The sequence below is a fragment of the Idiotropiscis lumnitzeri genome, chromosome 6, assembly GCF_059441095.1.
Source record: "Idiotropiscis lumnitzeri isolate Australia: NSW breed Sydney's pygmy pipehorse chromosome 6, RoL_Ilum_1.0, whole genome shotgun sequence".
NCBI lineage: Eukaryota > Metazoa > Chordata > Actinopteri > Syngnathiformes > Syngnathidae > Idiotropiscis > Idiotropiscis lumnitzeri.
Window position 1 is genome coordinate 23261200 of NC_142396.1, and position 24038 is coordinate 23285237.

The following is a 24038-nucleotide window of genomic DNA, read 5'->3' on the forward strand; positions in this document are numbered from 1 at the left end:
CTCTCGTTTCGCTCCCGCTCTTGCTTCCGCTCTTGTCCCTAGTTTTTGTCCCTGTCTTTGTTCCTCGGTTTTTGTTCTGTTTAGTCACGTTTAGTTCGACTTTGTTATTTTGCACCCCGCCACGTTTGTTTGTCCACGCCACGTTGTTTGTCCTCATCTTGATTAATTTAATAAATTCCCCTTTAAGTTATCCTTATGCCTGGCTTCCCCGCATTATTGGGTCCACCCCCCTCCTCGCCGACCGGCGAGCATGACAGAATGATCCGACCACATCCGGACCCAGCGGGAAGCTCTCGTCGTCGCCGCTCGGACTACCCCCCTCACCCTGCCGACCATGCCCCTGCACCCACTGCCTTTCCGCCCGACACCAAGAAAGAGGAAGATACCCACAGTGGAGCAAACATGGCTGCACCTGTGGGTTGTGAACATTATGCGCGGAGCTGCTTACTAAAAGCACCATGTTGTGGAAAACTGTATGTGTGTCGGCTGTGCCATGATGCAGAAGAGAACCACCAGATGGACCGATTTAAGGTGGAAGAGGTGCAATGTTCTGAGTGTCAAACGTTACAGCAGGCACAACAGGTGTGCCAACAGTGTCATGTGCAGTTTGGAGAATATTACTGTGACATTTGCCACTTGTTTGACAAGGATAAGAAACAGTACCACTGCCATCCTTGTGGCATATGTAGGATTGGGCCTAGAGAGAAGTATTTCCATTGTGACAAGTGCAATCTGTGTTTAGCGCAGGACCACCGGGGAAACCATAAATGTGTGGAGAACTGCCCGGTGTGTATGGAGGATCTCCACACGTAGCGAATGGGAGCACACGTTCTTCCCTGTGGTCACCTTCTTCATAAGAGCTGTTTTGACGCCATGGTCAGTACTAGTGCGTATCGCTGCCCCCTTTGCAATCACCCCATCTGGAACATGGAGGAACACTGGGTTCAGATAGACAAAGAGATTGCCCCAGTTCACGTTCCGGCGGAGCACGACTGCTGCGCCCGGCCCGTCGTCGCCTCCACGCCAGCGGCAGCAACCCACGTCCCCTCCACGCCAGCGGCAGCAACCCACGTTGCCTCCACGCCATCGGCAGCAACCCACGTCGCCTGCACGTCAGCTGCAGAAACCCACGTCGCCTCCACGTCAGCTGCAGCAACCCATGCAGGCTCCACGTCAGCTGCACAGACCATGCCGCCTCCACGCCTGTTGCAGCAACCCATGCCGCCTCCACGTCCGCTGCAGCCTCTAGTGCCGGCTCCTCGTCAGCTGCACAGACCATGCCGCCTCCACGCCTGTTGCAGCAACCCATGCCGCCTCCACGTCCGCTGCAGCCTCTAGTGCCGGCTCCTCGTCAGCTGCAGCCTCCAGGGCCGGCTCCTCGTCCGCTGCAGCCTCTAGTGCCGGCTCCCCGCCAGCGGCCGAGCCCCGTCCCGGCTCCCCGCCAGCGGCCGAGCCCCGTCCCGGCTCCCCGCCAGCGGCCGAGCCCCGTCCCGGCTCCCCGCCAGCGGCCGAGCCCCGTCCCGGCTCCCCGCCAGCGGCCGAGCCCCGTCCCGGCTCCCCGCCAGCGGCCGAGCCCCGTTCCGGCTCCTCGCCTGCGACCCAAGTTCCCGTTCCGGCGCCTCGCCTGCGACCCAAGTTCCCGTTCCGGCGCCTCGCTTGCGACCCAAGTTCCCGATCCAGCGGAGCACGCTGTGCGTCCGCCCCAAGTTCTCGAGCCAGCGGAGCACGTGGTGCGTCCGCCCCAGGTTCACGTTCAGGCGGAGCCCATCCCGCGTCCGTCCCAGGTTCTCGTTCAGACGGAACACGTCTTGCGTCCGTCCCAAGTTCTCGTTCAGGCGGAGCACATCCTGCTTCCCACCCAAGTTCACGTTCAGGCGGAGCACATCCTGCTTCCGACCCAAGTTCACGTTCAGGCTGATCACGCCGTGCTTCCGCCCCAAGCTCACGTTTCGGCGGAGCACGTCCTGCAACCGTCCCAAGTTCACGTTCAGGCGGAGCCTGTCCGGCGTCCGTCCCAAGTTCTCATTCGAGCGGAGCACGCCTTGCTTCCGCCCCAAGCTCACGTTTCGGCAGAACACGGCCTGCAGCCGTCACTCCGGGTTCATGCCTCGGCGGTGGACGACGAGCAGCCGCCTGCCGTATCTGCCTCAGCGGCGCCTGACGAAGCGCCGCCGCTCCAGGTTCCGGTGCCCGCGATGGACGACGGTCCGCCGCCGCGTCACGCCTCAGCCTCGGCGACGCACGACGACCCACCATCGCGCCCCGCTCTGGCCTCGGCAGCATCCGACGACCCGTCGCCACTGCTCGCCTTGGTCCCGGCAGCGCTCGACAACCAGCCGCCGCCCCACATTCCTGTCTCGGCGGGGTTCGACGACCAGCCGCCGCTCCACGTCCCCGTCTCGGCGACACTCGACGATCAGCCGCCGCTCCGCGTTCCCGTCTCGGCGGGACTCGACGACCAGCCGCCGCTCCGCGTTCCTGTCTCGGCGGGACTCGACGACCAGCCGCCGCTCCGCGTTCCTGTCTCGGCGGGGCTCGACGACCAGCCGCCGCTCCGCGTTCCTGTCTTGGCGGGGCTCGACGACCAGCCGCCGCTCCGCGTTCCTGTCTCGGCGGGGTACGACGACCAGCCCCCGCTCCGCGTTCCTGTCTCGGCGGGGCTCGACGACCAGCCTCCGCTCCACGTTCCTGTCTCGGCGGGGCTCGACGACCAGCCGCCGCTCCACGTTCCTGTCTCGGCGGGGTACGACGACCAGCCCCCGCTCCACGTTCCTGTCCCGGGTGCGCCCGGACGTCCGCCTGAATGGCCACGGGTGGACTCATGGATCTGGCCTAGCGGACGTCCGCCCGAATGGCCTCGACGGGACTCGCTGGTGTGGCCTCCCGGACATCCGCCAGACCGGTCTCGAACTCGGGTGGTGGTCCCACCTCCCGACCCCTTCCGCCCACCCTCGTTTTTGGACATGGGGTTCTTTTTGTTAATTTCTTTTGGGACGTCTGGAATCCGTCCCTTGAGGGGGGGGGTACTGTCATGATCCGCGTCGGGCATGACAGGGTTTGTGTTATTATTTGGACGCTCCATGCATTTGTGTTATTGTTTTGCTTGCTTTCGGGGCGTTTCCCCCTCAGCACTCGTCCTCACCAGTCACGCACCTGCTCATCGTTACCCATCACACACCTGATCCCCATCTGCTCCCCTGATTACCGGACTATTTAAGCTTCCCATGCCATCAACCCAGTGTCGGATCATTACCCCGCTTGGCTCCCTGTTGCTGCTCCATTTGGACTGTCACGACCGCTCCCTGATCTCGTTCACGCTCATGTTCTCGATCTCATTTCGCTCCCGCTCTTGCTTCCGCTCTTGTCCCTAGTTTTTGTCACTGTCTTTGTTCCTCGGTTTTTGTTCTGTTTAGTCACGTTTAGTTCGACTTTGTTATTTTGCACCCCGCCACGTTTGTTTGTCCACGCCATGTTGTTTGTCCTCGTCTTGATTAATTTCATAAATTCCCCTTTAAGTTATCCTTATGCCTGGCTTCCCCGCATTCTTGGGTCCACCCCCCTCCTCGCCGACCGGCGAGCATGACAGCCAGCCTTGGCGTGCCAGTCTACGGGACCAGACGGGAATTGACCATCATCAACTATCCAGACGATGACTAACCTGGGGAGGACCTTCCCTTGGACATGTACCCGTGCCGTGGGAGGGAGCGAGGACGACCGATTCAACCTACATTACCCTTGACATAAATAAAACTCCTATAAAAACTGAAGCTGGGCGCATTTTTCGACTGTGCTCGCCCGAGTGCAGTTTCTCATGAGATTAAGAAAAAGCCGCCCAGATATCTGTCTTTGTACTATTTCCTGAACTCCAGAAATTGAAGAAACTAAATATCGGAACTCTAATCAGTTGTTGAGTCTTTATTTGACCCTTTTCTTCTTGAGCACAAAAGAAACTAACACGCATTGGAGTAAGTTTGGCTTTTAAAGGTTGATTTACTAACTACTTCTCATTTCCACGGTGACTCGACTCCAACAAAGCATGGGTCAAATGTTCACGTCTATTACTTGTGTTGAGCACTGTGTGGCGCTGCCACTCAGACTTCCAAAGAAAGGACAAAGAATGAGTGGACAGGTATTGACTCGGAAGGGCATACAAGTTTTTGATAGCTTGGGTGGAGTTTGTAAACACGAGTGATGGGTAGATGAGGCATCCTGTATCGTTTCGACACAGTGACACAATCTATTGACACTGTGTTGACACTGTGTTGCTGAATACTGACACCTGGTGGAATTGCAGGAAACATTTGACAGGGTCATCTGACACTGATCTGTCAAACTAATTTTATCCAATTCCATTGATTAGCGACGTAATGTGTTTTTATATATCCTATTTCGTATTACTTTCATCGCACTAATTATTCTCTTATTTATCTAATTTATATATTTAACTGAATTATTGTTGTATTGCACTGGAGAGGGGAGCTCTCTAATCTCGTTGCACACTTGAGTACAATGACAAAGGGATTTCTGATTCTGATTAGGCATTTGCTTTCACATTATTTTTACATACACGCAATTTCATAAAAAAAATATTTGATATTCGAGACGCAGTTGATAAATTAAGAGAACATCTGTCTGAATGCCCAAGTAAAAGTGTTGTGAATGACAATGGACTCATTGTAATTAAAGATTTTTATTCCAAAAATTAGTTTCTCCAGCGTTTTGTTATTCAGTCTATTTCTTTTTTTGAGGCAATTTCCCCCGCCTTTGAGAAGATCCTCTCACAAGGCACTGAAGAGGCCGTGTGCACAACGCCTGTGTGGCTAATATAAATAGATGAGGGAACGGTGCCTCCATGGACTTCCAGTATAAGAGCGAGTCTTCCGTACGTGCAACGTGTCCTGCTGACATATAGCGCTGCACCTCTGAGTGCGCATCAACAGTGACGTCTTCCATCTTGCGGATATTTAACGCAAAGTAACGCGCCAATAACTCGATGCTTGTTTTGAGCGTCCATCCTGTTGATCGATGCGCTTCCTTATGAACACAGTTTGGCGCGCGACCGCTGTGTCGACACGATTCTGGTAATGGTCACGTGACTTTCTTAAAGCGGTACGCGCACCGACACGGGGTTTGCCCTGGAAGCTCGGCGCGCGCATCGACGCCTCAGTGTCGCTGGACCCATCACGAGTAAACACCAATGGACGCTTTGTTTTTATTGAGACTGTAAGTTTTGGAAAATTATCGATAAACTACACACTTTAGCAAATGACTTACGGACTCTCTGTTGAATGACACAGCCAGGGAACAGGTAAACAAAGCCACCAGCGCATCAAACCAAGCCACACCAAGCACTTTATTAGCCCAGTACTAGACTGGCTATTTGAGAATGTATTTCCCCAAAACTGTCACGGTAAATAGATTTATTTTTACCATAAGGAAGGATTTCTCAGTGAAAAAAAAACATTTCATTTAAAAAATAAATGAAAATATTGGTGACAATTAAAATCAACCTCAGAAGCGTTGTCCAGCTTGTGATTCTTAAGTCGGAACGCAGTGTTGGAATTTATCTTTATATCAATGTTAGAATTTAATTCTAAACCAATGTAAACTCGAATTAGTAATCTTACTCCAATTTGCGACCTTAACCAACTCTCACTCATCCAACAATATGCGCGCTCGTTCTGCAATAGAAAGGTATCAGGAAGCCGGCATTTTCACGCACAAAGTGGATTTATTCCCAATACAGATTTTCTACATGGCCCCCGGGTCTCGGGTCCCTCTCAATACAACTCTACACCTCTCTTGCCACCAGCGAATGTGTTCTACCCGAGTTGCCCAGTAATGATTCATCCTATACAATATGCAAATGGCACAGAGACAAAGGCATCCTGGCATGATTCTATTGGCTATGTGTATCCTGCAGTTAACTTTAGCTTGCTCTTATTGGTCTTTCTTCAAGTGGTGGCTCCTCCTGCTTGTGGTTGAAGGGTCCAGTTTCTTGTCGACCCCTTCCCGCTCGAGGTGTCTGTCTGCGCCAGGCACCAACCTAAAACCTCCCAAACCTTCACATTCTTTCACTTTCTTTGTTCAGCTTCACCAGCCACACACTCAGCATTCCACAGAATAACAGTGACACAAAATGCAGGACATCGAATAAAATTAGCCAGCTTTAAACTCTTCCACTCCTTTAGCAGGAAGGATTTCATCTCACAGAAATGCCTTTGAAGCATCCATCCAGTGCGAAAATAATTTCCCACGGCTAAAATGAGATGAACTTGTTAGAACAAAGAAAACAGACAATTTTCAGTGAAAGAGTACCAACCTGCCAAGGCTGAAATTCTCTCTTTGTAGTATACACCACAATTTTCTCAATGAGGGCATGTTAGTCTAAAGAAAAAAACTAAAATATCAGCATTTATCTTTATGAGTCGAGTATGTACAAACACACAAGGAGTGAAAACAAATACAACTCCACTACCAGTGTAGATGTATTAAACTGTGACACTGGCTTCGACTTTTTGTGTTAGTTTTGAGCCACACTAGTATTAAAGTTACGAGCAGTTACCACCACCACACCACCAGTGCTCGCAAACCACGCAACACAAAAAAAACACACAGTCGTCATTCAACAGAATTGTTGGCTTTTTATGGTGGCTTAATACAAAATCAGTTATGCAAAGAACATGGTTTGATAAATAAAAATTCTCTCAAGACATCGTAGTAGAAGGCTAAAAATGAAATACAACCGCTTACGCTGATAAAGCAACGCGCTTCTACTTGCAGGCAGGGTACGCCATTGAGAAGTTAAAAAATAAAGCATTTTCCTGTCTGACAGTGCTTTTCCGACCTGACAGTGCCCCTGTCTGACAGTGCCCCTATTTCCGGCCAGATGCCTCTGAGATTGGCTGACAACCAGTTCAGGTTTACCCCGCCTACTGCCCGCTGACAGCTGGGAGATGCTCCAGCACCCCCCGCAACCGTAGTGAGGAGAAGCAGTTCAGATAATGGATGGATGGATAGTTTGACGACGGAAAAACTAGTGTGATGGCTAACCAGAGTCTTTTAAGTTAAAGGTATGGACCGCAGATGAAGGACGCCAAGTGAAATATTCTGTTGACAGCAGGTGGCAGTATCACTGCAGAAGCTTAACCCTATGAACGGAAGACAAGTGAACGAAGAAGATGTGTGTTTACGTCGCCACTAAAACAGGAAGTTCTGTGGACTACTTCGTCAACCAAAACAATTGAAGGCGGTAGGCGTTTTTTTGGGGCCAAGAAACGTTTTGGCCTCCATTTCGATATGGACGGTAGGTTATTTAACATTTTGTCGTTTTAATCGTGTTTGCAACATAACTGTTTTGTGACAAAACATATTTTTTAGCTTGTTAGCTTGGACCGTCCGTTAGCAAAGATGTTGTGTTTCCCTTCATCTCGTTTCAAATCATTGCCAAATTCGGTATAAAATGTATCTTATATTTTAGAGGCAGTGCCTATTTTGGTCTTGACCAGCAACTCTTATGCTAGTGTTATTGATTGGTCAATCGAGCGTTTCCTGGTACCAGGATCACCCAGAACGCACTCCCCGTGTCCATTTTGGATGTTTCGCTTCGCAACCGCTTCATCTGTTATTGTTCAGTGAAGCAATAAGGACATTTGCCATTCCGTCGACATGTGTTGTTGTTTGCTGTATACAGCGTGGGGGGGATTCCAGACTTAAGTGATCACAAATAAGTGGCTTCACGCTCATAAAAAAATGTAAAAGACGAAGACGATCGTGGCTGGCTGCAATAAACATAGCCAACCTACAAAACTCCGACTATGTTCAAATTTTGTACGGCGAGCAAGTCAGCCTCCACCCGAAAATGCCAAGTCAAACCAACCGCCCCTAATTTCCTTCATATCAGGCATTACGGTAACAGATCACCGACGAGCGAATAAAAGATCAGAATAAACGCTCGCCATTACGCTGAACTGAACTTCAATGCTTCGGGTTAGAAATAATTATATTAAATGTGCTCACTGTAATAGCGCAGGTAGTCATATTCTGAGAAAAGTGTAGAATGGTTAATTTGAATCTTGAGCTGCATTAAAAAATAAAGATGAATTTCCATATGTCTGCAGGTATACTATTTAAAGATAAAGATAAAGATGTCCTTTATTAGTCCCACAATGGGGAAATTTGAAGTGTTACAGCAGCAAAGATATAGATCACACAGAGTCGGCGGCGTAATGTAGCCGTTAATGTATAACATTAGCAGCAGACATTCATAAAAAGCATGCAAATATACACAGTATAAACGTATCATCATCATATCGTGTCACACCAGTGGTTTATCCATATTTTTGCCCTGTCTGTGACCTTTTGTAGGTCTGGTGGAGTGATATATACGGGGCTTATTGGACAGTCAAGTTGGATATGTTTCATATTTTGGTTTAGGAAACCACAGTCACATACTGAGGATGTGGCAAGGCCCCATTTTGTTAGGTTGTCTTTGGATTTCCCAACACCAGATCTTGCACGGTTTAGGGTACACCATTTTTTCCTTTCAAGGTTTGTGCCCTTGGGTAGTTTTTCTTTTGGTTTTGGGACACACGGTTGTTCTGGTCCCATGTTTTCTTTTTCTCTCCATTTATTCATTCTGTACCGTCTAGGGGTGATGTTTTCAGGCAGACTTTCAGTTGAAATGAAACTTTTCCTAGATTTCAGCCTGGGAGGGACTGGTACATGGGAGAAGAGTGGATGGCGATTATCATTTTCTTGCTTGCGTTTTTCCACTTTGGTGTGTGTTTCTCTTCTCAAGGCAGGAGGTGGAATGCCCGAGAGCCTGTGGAGGATATTGACTGGTGTTGGTCTTAATGCTCCAGTTATCACACGGCAAGCTTCATTAAGGATAGGATCTATTTTGCTGGCATGGGCAGATCGAGACCATACGGGGGCACAATATTCTGCTGTTGAGAAACACAGAGCCAAAGCAGTTGTTCTCAATGTCTTTGGATCTGTGCCCCATTTTGTTCCAGCCAGCTTTTCCAATAAGTTGACTCGAGAGGACACTTTGCTCCTAAGTTTCTCTAGGTGTTGTTTGAAGGAGAGAGTCCTGTCTAGTGTTACACCCAGATAAGTTGGATGGTCATCATGGGTGAGATTTTTCCCATTCCATTCAATATTTAGTTTTCGATATGCTTCCCGGTTGTTTAGGTGGAAAGCACATATCTTTGTTTTCCCTGGGTTGGCATTTAATGACCATTGCTGGTAATATTTGCCAGTTACACTATACTAGCCAGTATACTAGTAGGCTAGTGAGGTATTGACTGTCTGTTTGTTTGCTTAGATTGGCTTGGCTTGACGCGCTGGCGGCTTTGCTACCTGTGATTGCTTTGCGATGTTATTCACCAAAGAGTCCATGAGTATCTTGTTAAAAGGTTAGGTTTATTTATCAATCGTCAATATTAAAATCAATCTAAAACACCATAAAGTTGCACACGCTCCGCCCAAGCGGTCAAAAACCTGTATGCACTTCAAGTCCGTACCTGGGCATACCTTCTTGCTCTTCCCTTTTATATAATCAGTCAGAGCGCCACACAGTGCTCAACAAAAGTAATACACACACACACATTTGACGCCTATTTGGCGTCTACACACCGGCCCCTAATTGACATGGTTCACAAACATGGCAATTCCTAAAATATATTCCCCCCCCCCGAACATTTTAAATAAATTAGGTCTCACAGACTAAGCATAATTTGGAAATTGGTCTTTCAACTATATTGGATTTTGTTCTCAATTTTACGGATCTCACTAACCCAAGTGCATCTGCATAAACAATTTTCAGCATCTTGTAAATCTTTTAATGCTAAAATATGTCTTTCTGATGGGCTTATCACATAACACGGTGACATTTCTTGAGGGAAGCAGCTGCTTGTTCCCCTTGCACTTTTCCTTCAACCATGATTTCAACTTTGAATACCCAGACACTGCTCTTTTTAGCCTTCTCCAATCTGAGAAGAATAGGATCAGCTGATCTGTTGGTACAGGAGTGCACACACTGACGGCATGAGCTGCTGCCTCCTTCCTGACTTCTTTATCTTCCACGTCCAAAGAGACATCCAGCAGTGTCTGTGGCCACTGATCCTCTTCCCTCCACAGGTATTCTGGTCCTTCCAGCCATCTTCTGCTTTTCAAAAAGTCAGAAACACTCAGACCTCGCGACACATAATCAGCTGGATTCTCCCTTGTACCAACATGTCTCCATTGTGCAGGCTCAGACAAGTCTCGTATTACGGCAACTCGATTTGCAACAACTGTATAAAATCGCCGATCTTCATTGCAAACATACTTCAGCACGGATGTGCTATCGGTCCAAAACACAGACCTATTAAGGTGCATTCCAAGCTCAGCCTTGATCATAGCATCCATCTTCACAACGAGAACAGCTGCAGACAGTTCAAGTCGGGCAACAGTCACAACCTTTAAGGGTGTTATTCTACCCTTGCCAAGGAGAAAGGATACGTGAACTTGATTTTCGTCGCTCACTAAACGCAGATCTGTGACAGTTCCATAGCCTCCTTCGCTGGCGTCAGAAAAATTATGTAATTGTGCCTGCTTTACAGCTACAAACCCAGCTGGTCTAAGACACCGGTCAACTTTAAATGTAGCTAGCTGGCCCAAGTCCTCCAACCACCTTCTCCATCGCTTTAAAATGTCTTGTGGCAATGGATCATCCCAACTACCGCCCCTTCTACACAGCTCCTGTTGCATTATTTTGGCCTGAAGGGCCACTGGCGCCAGGAAACCCAATGGGTCGTAAACAGAACTGTTGACTGATAGCATCCCACGTCTGGTCAGAGCCTGATGCTTTATTTCCGATCCAAAGACGAAAGCATCCGTCTCCACACACCACTGAAGACCAAGCGCTCTTTCTACTGGAAGCTTGTCATTGTCCAAATCCAACATCTTCAGCTCTTTGACTCTCCATTCTTCAGAGATGGCTTGCAAAACAACACGACTGTTGCTAATCCACTTTTCCAAAGCAAAGCCTCCTTGTTGACAGAGAGCAATGAGGCCCTGTATCAGCTGGATAGCTTTTGTGACAGTGGCTGTGCTCTTCAGACAATCATCAACATAAAAGTTCTGTTGAACAGCTTCTATAACAACCGGTAGGCACTTAGACTGATTGTCTTGAGCCATTCTTCTCAGAGCATAAGCTGCGCAACTTGGTGATGAGATGGCTCCAAATAAATGCACCATCATTCTGTAAGGCACTGGTTGTTGTGTTGTGTCACCATTAGGCCACCACAAAAAACGTAGAAAGTCCCGATCCTCCTCTGGCACACAGACTTGATGGAACATAGCTTGAATGTCTCCCATGAAGGCTGTTGGCTGTTGTCTAAACCTCATGAGGACGCCCATCAATGTGCTTCTGAGAAGGGACCCTTGCAGCAGCTCCGTATTCAGGGACAAACCTTTAAACGTGGCACCGCAGTCAGACACGACACGCAGTGTTCCCTTTCTGGGATGATGGACACCATGATGGGGAATATCCCAAACTCTTCCTGAATCAAGGTCTCTTTGATCATCAGGTACTTCTTCTTGTAACCGTTGTTGGGCCACAGCAAAATTGTTTGGTAAGAAGACATCTTTCTTCTTAAAAGGTAAGTTTATAGTATACTTTCCATCCTGTAACTTGGCAGATGTTTCCATTATATTGAGAGACTGCTGGTCTTCTCTTGACATTTCCTGGCTTTCCATGAGCTTCTCGCAGAAATCATGATTATACTGGTTCATTAGCAGCTCCTCCAGCCTGCTGACACCAATTCTATTCACAGATACGACAGAGGCTTCCATCCTCCTATTCCCATCCAGTGGGCCATTAACCACCCAGCCGAGCACAGTTTTGACAGCATACGGACCATTACCGTGACTATTAATAACTTCCCATGGCTCCAATAGCTTGGGTGCATTGATCCCGATCAACAGGTCAACCTTGGCTTGAATGGACGGTACCTGTATACCTGACAAATACGGCCATTTAAGGAGGTCTTGGGATGTTACCATATCGTCTGTAGTGACTGGCATTTGCGCCTGTGTAAGCACTTCCGGCAGTGGATGGAACTGAGAGCTTTCCAGGCCGGCCACCTCGAGATTAAAAAGTGAAAAGGCATGACTCATCTTTGTTTGACCCATTGTTCGTATCAGGACTTGGGTTCTCTTTCCAGAGAGGTTTAAGCGATTCATCAGTTGTTCAGAACAAAATGTTCCGGTGCTGCCCGGATCCAAGAATGCATATGTTAAGATCACACAGTCACCTTTGGCAGCTTTTACTTTAACAGGCAGCACTGACAACATGGTGCGACAATTGCCGGCCCCTGTATGTCCACAAGTTGTGTGAGAAATGGGAATAAGCTCTGGTGTTTCCAACTCTTGTTGAGGAGCAGTTGCCAATCTATTTATGTGCAACACTGTTGGATGATTTTGCTTGCAAATGTCGCATTTCAATCTCATATCACAGTCACGGCTAATATGTCCATGACGAAGGCAGCCAAAACATAAACCTCTTCTCTTCAAAATAAACAGCTTGTCCGTGTGTTTCTTTCTTCCAAACTGCTTACAATTTTCCGGCAAATGTTCCAGTGAGCAAAAAACACAACGGCCATTTTCATAGTCTTCGAAGGAGTGTGGCTGCTTAACCTTGGGAGGATCTGTCTCAGTCACGGTACTGGCCACCACGTTCCCCTTCACTCTACTGCCCGCATATGACCTGCCTTGACTTATTGATGTTGAGTTAGTGCTGTAATCATGCAGATCTCCAAAGAAGGGGTCCGAAAGAATTCTTACGTGCCGCTCTATGAACTGTACCAAGTCAACAAATCCAGCTCTGTATCCTGTTGATTCCATGATGTCATAGGCCTTGCCACGCCAATGTTCTCGTAATTTATAGGGCAACTTGGCCAAGATTGCCCTCAAGTTCGCAGGCATGTCCAGTTCCTGCACATACTCCAGCTCCTCCATGATGTTGCAGCAGCCGCGTAGAAATAAGGAGTAACTGTGCAGTGCCTTTGTGTCATCTGCTTTTATTGCTTGCCATGACAGAGCCTTACTAATGTATGCAGTGGCCGTTTTGTAAGGATTTCCAAAATGATCCTGTAGCAAAGCCTTGGCCACGGCATAACCACGATCTGAAGCCATGTGTTGACAACTTCGCACAAGTTCCTGAGGTTGCCCTCGGGTGTATTGCTCCAAATAATACAAACTGTCTGCTGCGGCTGCTTTACTTTCCACTCCTTGCTCAAATGCTTTAATGAAAGTTCTGTAGTGCAATGGATCACCATCAAATATTGGAATGTCTCTTGGTGGAAGTGTCATTGAACGCTGTTGGTTCATTAAGGCTGCTGTAATCTCAGTTTGTCTACTCATAATGGTCAAAAGGTCTGCAGGAACCTGTGAAGTGGTTGATGAATGAGCTTGCACATCATTTTGTGTTGACCGTACCTTTACTTCCATTGCTTTTCCATTTTGCTCCACCAAAGGGTGCTCCTGATTTGTGTTCCATTTCCTTTGTTCCAGGAGGTTATGCTGTTGCTTTATATTTGATGCAATCAATTTCTTTGGCCTCACATCCGTTGTTTTGTTTTCCATTTGTGGCATCCTGAATCTCTCCTTTTGTTGTGCTGTTTCCATATCATCATGATGAGGTTTAAACTCTTGGACTGTGGGGTTTAAACCTTGTCCATTCATTGCTCCATTTTTCTTTACAGTTGACTGCGCTTGAGACTGGCCCTCTTCAATGGCATTATAAATGTCCATCCGCGCTTCAAATGCCACCAGTTCCGCCTCCAAATCAAGCATCTCCATTCTTCTCCTTAGTTTTGCTTCTTCTTCTTCAATAGCATGTCGTTGTTCCAATATTTTCACACGAGCCAGCACTGCAGCTCTTTCCGCTGCTGCCTTTAGTTTAGCAGATGAAGCAGAGGACTTGGTACTTTTTTTGCTAACCCTGCTGCTCACGTTTGACACACTATCTTCAGGAGAGATTTCATCATTAGCATAACCTTTATCGGTTTCTTTTATGATTTCTTGTATTTGTGTTGAACCTTGAGAAAGCCATAGATTGACCCTTGAAAAACACTCATTGTTCGGGATCATTTTGGCTTTAAACCATATTTCGTGCTTTTCACCCTCTTCAACAGACAACAAACCCATCATTGAATCATGTACATTTTTAGCATCAACACACAACCCTTTCAACTCATCAAGACCATTTATCACCTTGGTTTTATCACCACAAGACATGAATGCATTCAATTTGCTTCTAACTTTACTCGCATTGTTAAGTTTACATTTCCTATTGTTTTGTAACCTTTCAAGTTTATCAACCAAACCCTTTTCTGTTAATTTAACAATACGTTTTTGAGTTCCCGAATCATTAAGTACTTCATTTTCATTATTTGTGTCCATGTCCGCTGCACAGGCTTCCATTGTACGTGCTGGCAGTGAACGCAACGCAAAATTCAGCTCCGGTGATGACGCGAAGGTTGGTCAGTGAGTCACGTGATCCAGCGCAATTTGTGAACCGCGACGTTCGAATAAATTTTAACGCATGGAGCGTTACCAATGCATTGGATTTTTAACCTTTTTTTAAGTGTGCACACAATTGGCCATCGACAGAGTAGCGCTACATATACCTCTCGTTGGGCGCCTTAACTGTAAATCCACACGATGACGTCGGTGCTCCAATCCACTCGGTGGTCAGCAGCACTCCTCTGGATCAGCCATGATAGCAACCATCACGGCTGCCTGCAAAGTCGATCAACCCCACACTATCTCTCGTTGGGCGCCTTAACTGTAAATCCACACGATGACGTCGGTGCTCCAATCCACTCGGTGGTCAGCAGCACTCCTCTGGATCAGCCATGATAGCAACCATCACGGCTGCCTGCGAAGTCGATCAACCCCAGCTGCTCCTCCACACACCGGCTTCCCTGCTCGTCCCACGCCGTCTGCCGTGCTCCGTCGTTTCCTCCAACACAGTCTTTGTTTGGGCAAGTTTTTGACAGTATACTAGCCAGTATACTAGTAGGCTAGTGAGGTATTGACTGTCTGTTTGTTTGCTTAGATTGGCTTGGCTTGACGCGCTGGCGGCTTTGCTACCTGTGATTGCTTTGCGATGTTATTCACCAAAGAGTCCATGAGTATCTTGTTAAAAGGTTAGGTTTATTTATCAATCGTCAATATTAAAATCAATCTAAAACACCATAAAGTTGCACACGCTCCGCCCAAGCGGTCAAAAACCTGTATGCCCTTCAAGTCCGTACCTGGGCATACCTTCTTGCTCTTCCCTTTTATATAATCAGTCAGAGCGCCACACAGTGCTCAACAAAAGTAATACACACACACACATTTGACCCCTATTTGGCGTCTACATACACTTAGTGCTCCAGTCAGACAGTTTTCAATGTCTTTAAAGTCCTTTGCTTGGGTGGCAATGCAAAGATCATCTGCATAGATGAAGCGTTTAGTGTTGGGATATGATGGTTGGTCATTAGTGTAAATGTTGAAGAACAGAGGGGACAGCACTGATCCTTGTGGGAGTCCGTTCTTTTGACTTCTCCATCTGCTCCTTTTGCCATCCATTTCAACATAAAATCTCCTGTTGTTAAGGATGGTTCTGATGACATTTACAATGTGGCCATTTATTCCCATTGTGGCCATTTTCATCAGTAGGCTTCGGTGGTTGACTGTGTCATATGCAGCTGTTAGATCAACCAGGACTATTCCTGTTTTGAGGTTTTTCTCGAATCCATCCTCAATGAATTGGACAAGGTTGAGGACTTGGCCACAGCAGGAGCGTCCTTGTCTGAAGCCTGCTTGTTCTTCAATAAGCTGGTCTTCGACGGCTGGAGTTAGCCTATTGAGGAGGAGTTTTTCGAAGAGTTTATAGGTGGTACAAAGAAGTGAAATTGGGCGATAGCTCTCAGGCTTCTCTGGGTCTTTGCCTGGTTTAAGTAGACCTACGATTTTGGCCTTCTTCCACTTCTTTGGGAACTTTAGTGAAGTTAGTCATTGGTTGAAGAGAGAGAGAAGCCACTTCTTTGCTCTTGGCCCAAGCTGTTTTATTAATTCATTATGAATCCCATCTATTCCAACTGCTTTATTTGTTTTAAGTAATTTGATTTCTGATGTCAGTTCTCTTATTGTGAAAGGGGGAAGGGTTTCATGTCGGTTTATGCATTCTTTAATTATATTATTGTAAGCTTTGGTTTGTTTTATTGGTTTATGTTGAGGTTTTCCATATTTGAGAAGTTGGTTTGCGACCTGGTTGGGAGCTACGGCTGCTGTCCGGGATGGGGGTTTGCCTTCACAGTTTAGTTTCCGAATGGTTGCCCAGCCCTTCTTACTGTTTTTGCTTAGGTCTATACTTGTTATCATCTCATTCCATCTTCTCTTTCTTTCTTCCCCAATGTCATTCATCAAAGCTTCTCCCATTTCAATAGTTGATTCATCAAAAGGATCTTCATCATATAGTTTTATATACTCTTCATATAACTCTTTGGTCTCTGGATTCATCCCTGGGATGTACTTTGTCCTACATCCCCTTGGGATGCTTTTTTGAGCAGCTTTCCACATTTGCTTTACCCAAACATCATAGTTTTCTGGTCTTGGAGCTATGGTGTTTGTTCTTACTTCCATGTCCTCCATGAAAGATTCCCAGTTTGCTTTTTTGAAATTAAACCTGGGGAGGTAATCAAATACAATTGGTCTTATAATTTGTTGTGTCCTTACTTCAACTGGTCGGTGTTGGGATCTGGGGATGTGACCCAGAACAGTTCTTCGGAACACTTGTCTTTGGTTGTTAGAAATAAACACCAAATCAGGATTGTATCCTCTCCTCCAGCGGGCACTAGAAAAGGTAGGGGGATCTTTACTTTCATAAAGAAGTGTTAGATCATTGTTAATGGCCCATGAGATAACTTGTTCTCCGTTCTGATTATCTTCTCTGTATCCCCATTGGGTACTGTGGCTATTGAAGTCACCAATTATTAGATGTGTCTTACAGGATATATTTAAGTTTGTTGGCCATTGAAACTCAGCATTAGGTGGTTTATAGACTGAGATTACAACCATGTACTCAGTCTCAAGCTTTAATAGTTCCATTTCCCCAGCTGGGATTTGTTCCGTTTTTATGACTTTTGCTGGGTGCTTTACAAAGATGGTACTTCCATAAGTGCGGCTGGGTATTGAGACCGCCATTGCCATTCCTGGAACTACAGGTGGATTGTGTAGTTCCCTGTGTGTTTCTTGAATGCATAAGATGTCAGGTTGCATGGAAGCCAGTAATTCTCCTTTGCTGGCAGAAAAACCCTCCACATTGTGGGAAATGATGGTAATGTCATTTCGGGTCATTGTGATGTTGTATCGGGGTCGAGGGTTTATCCTTTTACCGCCCTTCTACTCACACAGTAAATGTACACACTGGTGTGTTGTGCTAGGATTGGTTCTCCAAATTTTTTGAGGATCTGGATTCTGCAGGGTCACGACGTGCACGTTCCTAGCTCGTACGTATCTAGTGTAAGGAAACACTCCTAATGCCTGTCCATTATACAGAGGGGGAAACATTGTAATGATAAAAACTACTGAATGATTGAAAATACTGCAATGATAAAGATATTACAATGATAAAAGTACTGTAATGGTGAGAGTACTGAAATGACAGGAAAGTACTGCAACGATAGAAAATACTGCAATGATAAAAGTACTGTTATGGTAAAAGTACTGCAATGATAAAAGTACTGTAATAGTAAAAGTACTGCAATGATAGAAAAATACTGCAATGATGAAAGTATTGTAATAGTAAAAGTACCGCAATGATAGGAAATGCAGTAATTATAAAAGTACTGCAATGATAAAAGTACTGTAATAGTGAACATCCTGCAGTGGTAGAAATACTACAGTGATAGAAGTATTGTAATAAGAATACTGTAATGGTAAATGTTTTGAAACAATTCTGATACTGCTTATGATCAATTACAGCATCAATAAGAGTGACTAGTAGCGAGACTGATAAAGATAAAGATAAAGATGTCCTTTATTAGTCCCACAATGGGGAAATTTGAAGTGTTACAGCAGCAAAGATATAGATCACACAGAGTCGGCGGCGTAATGTAGCCGTTAATGTGTAACATTAGCAGCAGACATTCATAAAAAGCATGCAAATATACACAGTATAAACGTATCTAAGTGTAAGGAAACACTCCTAATGCCTGTCCATTATACAGAGGGGGAAACACTGTAATGATAAAAGCTACTGAATGATTGAAAATACTGCAATGGTAAAGATATTACACTGATAAAAGTACTGTAATGGTGAGAGTACTGAAATGGCAGGAAAGTACTGCAATGATAGAAAATACTGCAATGATAAAAGTACTGTAATGGTAAAAGTACTGCAATGATAAAATATACTGCAATGATAAAAGTACTATAATGGTAGAAGTACTGCAACGATGGAAAAATACTGCAATGATGAAGTATTGTAATAGTAAAAGTACCGCAATGATAGGAAATACCGTAATTATAAAAGTACTGCAATGATAAAAGTACTGTAATAGTGAACATCCTGCAGTGGTAGAAATACTACAGTGATAGAAGTATTGTAATAAGAATACTGTAATGGTAAACAAAATACATCATTGGTCGATGTTTAAGTACACCCTTGGCTGAAAGTAAAGTAGTAGTGTATATTGCATTCTAGGACTGCACAATTGCACTAATGCCCTCCTGTTTGTAGGCCTGACCCTATGTTCTTGTTAAAAAGTCTGACAGCAGTCGGCAGGAAGGAGCGGCGAAATCTCTCTTTGGTACAGCGAGGGTGTAAAAGTCTGTCACTGAAGGAGCTGTAAAGTGTTCTCAGAGTGTCATTGAGTGGGTGGGCTGGTTTGTCCAGCATTGATGACAGTTTTGCCGTCATCCTCCTGCCCCCCACCGAGTCCACAGAGTCCAGGGAGCAGCCCAGGACAGAGCTGGCCCTCCTCACTAGTTTGTTCAGTCTCTTTTTGTCCCGGCCCGAGATGCCTCCTGCCCAGGAGACCACTCCATAGAAGATGACCGGTGAAACCACAGAGTCATAGAAGTTCCTGAGGAGTGTTCCCCGAACGCCAAAGGACCTCAGCCTCCTGAGTAGGAAGAGTCTGCTCTGACCCTTCCTATAGAGAGCATCTGTGTTGTCGCTCCAGTCCAGTTTATTGTTCAGATGAACACCCAGGTACTTGTAAGTTGAGACCCTCTCAACGTCTGTTCCCTGGATATTCACTGGTGCAGGTGGAGAGTGCCGACGCTTGCGGAAATCCACCACCAGCTCTTTGGATTTCCCAGCGTTGATTTGGAGGCGGTTCTGCTGACACCAGTCCACGAACCCCTGCATAACCCCTCTGTACTCCCGATCGTCATTGTCAGTGATGAGGCCGACAATCGCAGAGTCATCAGAGAACTTCTGCAGGTGACAGGTTGTGGAATTGTATTTGTAGTCCGAGGTGTAGAGGGTGAACAGGAAGGGAGCCAGCACAGTTCCCTGCGGCGCTCCCGTGCTGCAGAGGAGCACGTCAGACACACAGTCCTGTGTTCTCACGTACTGTGGCCGGTTTGTGAGGTAGTCGTGAATCCATGTGACGAGGTGGTGGGCCACTCCCGCCTGCTCCAGCTTGTCTCCCAATAAGGCGGGCTGGATGGTGTTGAAAGCACTTGAGAAATCAAAGAACATGATCCTCACCGTGCCCCCCGCCTTCTCCAGGTGGAAGAGTGAAGTGTGGAGCAGGTAGATGATGGCATCATCCACACTGATGCCAGGCTGGTATGCAAACTGGAGTGGGTCCATTGAGGAGCTGAGCGCAGATGGACGAGGACCAGTCTCTCCAGGGTCTTCATCAGATGAGATGTCAGCGCCACTGGTCTGAAGTTGTTGAGCTCCTTCGGATGGGGTGTCTTTGGAACCGGAACCAGGCAGGATGTTTTCCACAGCTGGGGGACTCTGCCCAGCTTCAAGCTCAGGTTGAACATGTGCTGGACGATTCCACACAGCTGGTCTGCGCAGGATTTGAGGGGCTGGGAGCTGATCCCATCTGGGCCTGCCGCCTTCCTCGCCTTCATCTTCCTCAGCTGGTTCTTCACCTGAGATGTTGTGAGGAACAAGGCTGAGCAGGAGGAAGTGGTGGTTGTCTGATGAGGCTGGGAACTGGAGCCTGTGGAGAGAGAGAGGGGCGAGAGAGGGGGAGAGAGGGTCTTGTTCGCAATGGCAGGAGGGGTGGGTGGGGGCTGCATCAGGGAAGCCTGAGCGGGGTCAGACATTTGATCAAACCTATTGAAAAATAGGTTCAACTCATTTGCCCACTGAAGCCCCCCACCCTTCTGGGTCTTACCTGGTTGTCCGTGGCCTGAGATGGTCTTCAGGCCCCTCCAGACATCCCTGGCATTGTTCCGCTGCAGTTGTTCTTCCATCCGCATCCTGTAGGACTTTTTCCCCTCTCGAATCCTCCTTCTCAGCTGACGCTGCACTCTCTTCAGCTCGTCCTTGTCGCCTGAAACAAAAGCCCTCTTTTTCTCCTTCAGGAGAGCTTTAATGTCCGGTGTGATCCAGGGTTTGTTGTTGGAGAAACATCTTACAGTCCTGGTGGGAATGGTGTTCTCCATGCAGAAGTTAATATAGTCTGTAACTGTGTCTGTTAGACCATTAATGTCCTCACCGTGAGCTTCGCTGAATACCTCCCACACAGTTGTGTTGAAACAGTCCTTCAAGGCCTCCACGGCTTCTCCGGACCATCGCTGAACTGTGCGTGTTAAATGGTATTGCAACACCAGAGCAGTCCCGAAGGACACGGACGGGACCACCGCAGATGTTCACCAAAAACGGTCCCCTTTCAAATCTGATGTTCCTTGTCAAAATTAAAGTGCCCTGAAATATACATATTTTACTGTCATCAAACCTGAATTTAAAAATTCATTAAAAATATCATTTTGCTATCATGATACCAGACCAGTTCTGGAGGACATTAGAGCACCCCAGCTGTCAACCAAAAGTGGTCCCATCCAAATCTGATGTGGCATTTCAAAATAAAAGTCGCCCGAAATATGCACATTTCACTGTCATTGCACCGGTTTTCAAAATGTGTAAAACATTATCCTTTAGTTATCGTGATACCAGACCAGTTCTGGAGAACTCTGGACCTCCCTAGATGTCCACCCAAAATGGTGCCATCAGAATCTTATGCGGCATTTCAAAACAAGTCACCTGAAATATGCATATTTCACTGTCATTCTCCCTGATTTAAAAAAAATAATTAAAAATGCTAGCTATCATGCTACCAGATTAGTGATATCTGGACCGATATTTGAATTTTGCTTTTGCATTAAACTTTGTCTGCATCAACTATATTCTTGCAATCATGCTCTTTAAAATTAACTTTTTCCCCTCTATAATTACTGTTGTGGGAAAGAATGAGGCAGATTGAAAGTGAATATTGTAAGACATTTTCAACATTTCAGATTGGTCAATAAATTGTAACTATAGCATACACAGGTGCAGACTGACCAATCACACATTTGTGAAAAAATAAATTTGACAAATTGCGACATCAGCGGTCTAGTGTTTAATGAATGAAAAAAATGAATGAATGAATGAATTGATTCATTTATTCATTCATTCATGCATGGTGATCAGTATGAACCGACAAACTTCATACTGCGAGAAGCTTCAAGGGTTCTCCTTTCATTGCCTATATCCTTCTATATTATGTATCCCGTGAAGCCTGAAAACATGTTGGGATCCTCCAGAAGACTTGGGAGAATTGGCTGGAGAGACAAAAATCTGGGCTTCCCTGCTGATGCTGCAGGGTCTGTGACCCGACACCGGAGAAGCAGTAGGTGATGGATGGATGTAAGTTAGAAAGTTGCTCTACGAAGAAAATTGTTGATTCACAAACTGCTCTGTAAAGAAAAATAATTAGAGCCTTAGGCATTAACCTAAATATCTTAGACTACTCATTTATATTTCTTGTGATCGGTATTGGATCGTGTCAAAGAGTATTTTTTCTATACCTGTGTCAATTGTTGGTTTGGTGAAAATGACGTCACAACTGGTCAGGGTTCAGGTAACAACTTTTATTTTGAAATGCCACATCAGATTTGCATGGGACCACTTTTGGTGGACAGCTGGGGTGGTCCAGTGTCCTCCAAAACTGGTATGGTATCACAATAGCTAAAGAATACTTTTACTGTAGTTTTACAATCAGGCGTGATGACAGTGAAATAAGCCTATTTCAGGTGGCTTTTATTCTGAAATGCATAATCAGATTTTGATGGGACCACTTTTTGTGGACACCTGGGGCGGTAAAGTTGTATTGTATGGTATTGTCTAGTGTCCTCCATAACTGGTTTGGTATCACAATAGCTAAAGGATAATTTTTAATTAAGTTTTAAAATTAGTGGTGATGACAGTGAAATAAGCATATTTCAGGTGAATTTTATTTTGAATCGCTTCATCAGATTTTGATGGGACCACTTTTTGTGGACACTTGGGGTGGTCTAGTGTCCTCCAGAGCTGGTCTGGTATCACGATAGCTGAAGGATCATCTTTAATTTCTTAAAATCACATGTGATTACAATGAAATATGTGCATTTCAGGAGACTTTTATTTTGAGATGGAGCATCAGATTTGGATGGGACTTACTTTGGTGGCAGCTGGGGGTGTCAAGTGTCATTCAGGATGGGACTGGTGTTGCAATATAAATTGGATTAGTTTGAATAAAATATAAAAACAAATTATACTTGCAGACATAGATCCATATTTCAAATCCTCTTCATCTTTAAATGCATCTCGAGATTCATATTGTATTGTAAGATTCAAATTAACCCTTCTATATTCTCTCAGAAGTGGACTACCGGCGTTATAACAGGGAGCTTTTTTAATGTATTTATTTATAACCCAAAGCATTGACGTTCAGTTCAGCGTAATGGCGAGCTTTTATTCTGAAGGGGGCTTTCGCCTCTCATCAGCACATGTGACCGTAATGCCTGATATACAGTAATCCCTCGCTATATCGCACTTCACCTATCGCGGCTTCGCAGATATTTTTACAGTGGTATTGTGCTCTGTGTAGCGGCCCCTTGGATTTCGAATAAGGAAGGACGCGGAGAGTTTCAAACGGGTGTCAATAATCTTTTATCTCTGAACAAGCATGTTCAGCATTCTGCACTGTGAAAACTACAAAACAACAGAAAAACACAAATTGTAATAGTAGTTTCACAGATAATTCACTAATCAATCATGTATACCCAACGCTTCTGTAACAGCAGGAATTCACTTTTCTCGTAAGCTTCGTTAATCAGTGTGGGCAGTCGAAGGTTGTTCTGACTCTTCCGTGGTGGCACATCATTTTATCCGCAGCTTTCACTTTCATTCAAGTACTCTCACGCACCCGAAGGAACTCTTTTGTCTTCTTGAATTAAAAGTTCCACACCCCAGTACAGTGAGCAATGTCGTTCAGCAAAACGAATGGATAAAATCTACTCGGATTATGAGAACGCAACGGGACCGGTCAAAAGCTGTTTTGCTTCCACGACCACCAGCACTGTGGTCTATTGTATTATTTTGTGAACGACAGTGCTGCAATGGGACTGATTCATCTTGTCTACAACTGATCTTTGGTTATGGAACGGACAGGATATATGTATGTGATGTGTAGAAGAGACAGGTAAAAGCCACCGACAAGCTCGCAGTTGCCCCACGTTTATTTAGTTCAGTGGTTCTCAAATAGTGGGGTGCGCCCCCCCCCCCAAAAGGTGCAATGCTGAGGGGGGCGCGTGTTACCCTGGGAAAAATGATTTTTTTCCGCCGTAGTACGGCTGAAAGATGTCTGGTTTTGGAACCAAAATTGCAATCTCAGACAATGCAAATTTGATATTGTCAAAGCTGCGCTTTGTGCTCCTAGTTCACGCAGTAAGTCACGCAGTACTGATTTAAAAAAAAATAAAATAAAATAAAATAAAATAAAGCG

At 45.9% G+C, this 24038-nt stretch overlaps 1 protein-coding gene and 1 pseudogene across 2 annotated transcripts in view; both read left to right on the plus strand.

The window, feature by feature from the left end:
• Nucleotides 1-402: 402 nt before the first annotated feature.
• Nucleotides 403-6946, plus strand: LOC148335930 (RING finger and CHY zinc finger domain-containing protein 1 pseudogene; annotated as a pseudogene).
• A 45-nt stretch (nt 6947-6991) lies between these two features.
• chmp1a (charged multivesicular body protein 1A) overlaps nt 6992-24038 on the plus strand; it is a 136583-nt gene continuing 119536 nt past the window's right edge. The window contains exon 1 of one of the 2 annotated variants that reach the window (XM_088297920.1): nt 6992-7306. In XM_088297920.1, the coding sequence (XP_088154046.1) occupies nt 7300-7306 (7 nt within the window). In that variant the 5' untranslated portion in view covers nt 6992-7299. The remainder of the gene's footprint in view (nt 7307-24038) is intronic. The other variant, XM_088297918.1, reaches the window with a different exon arrangement.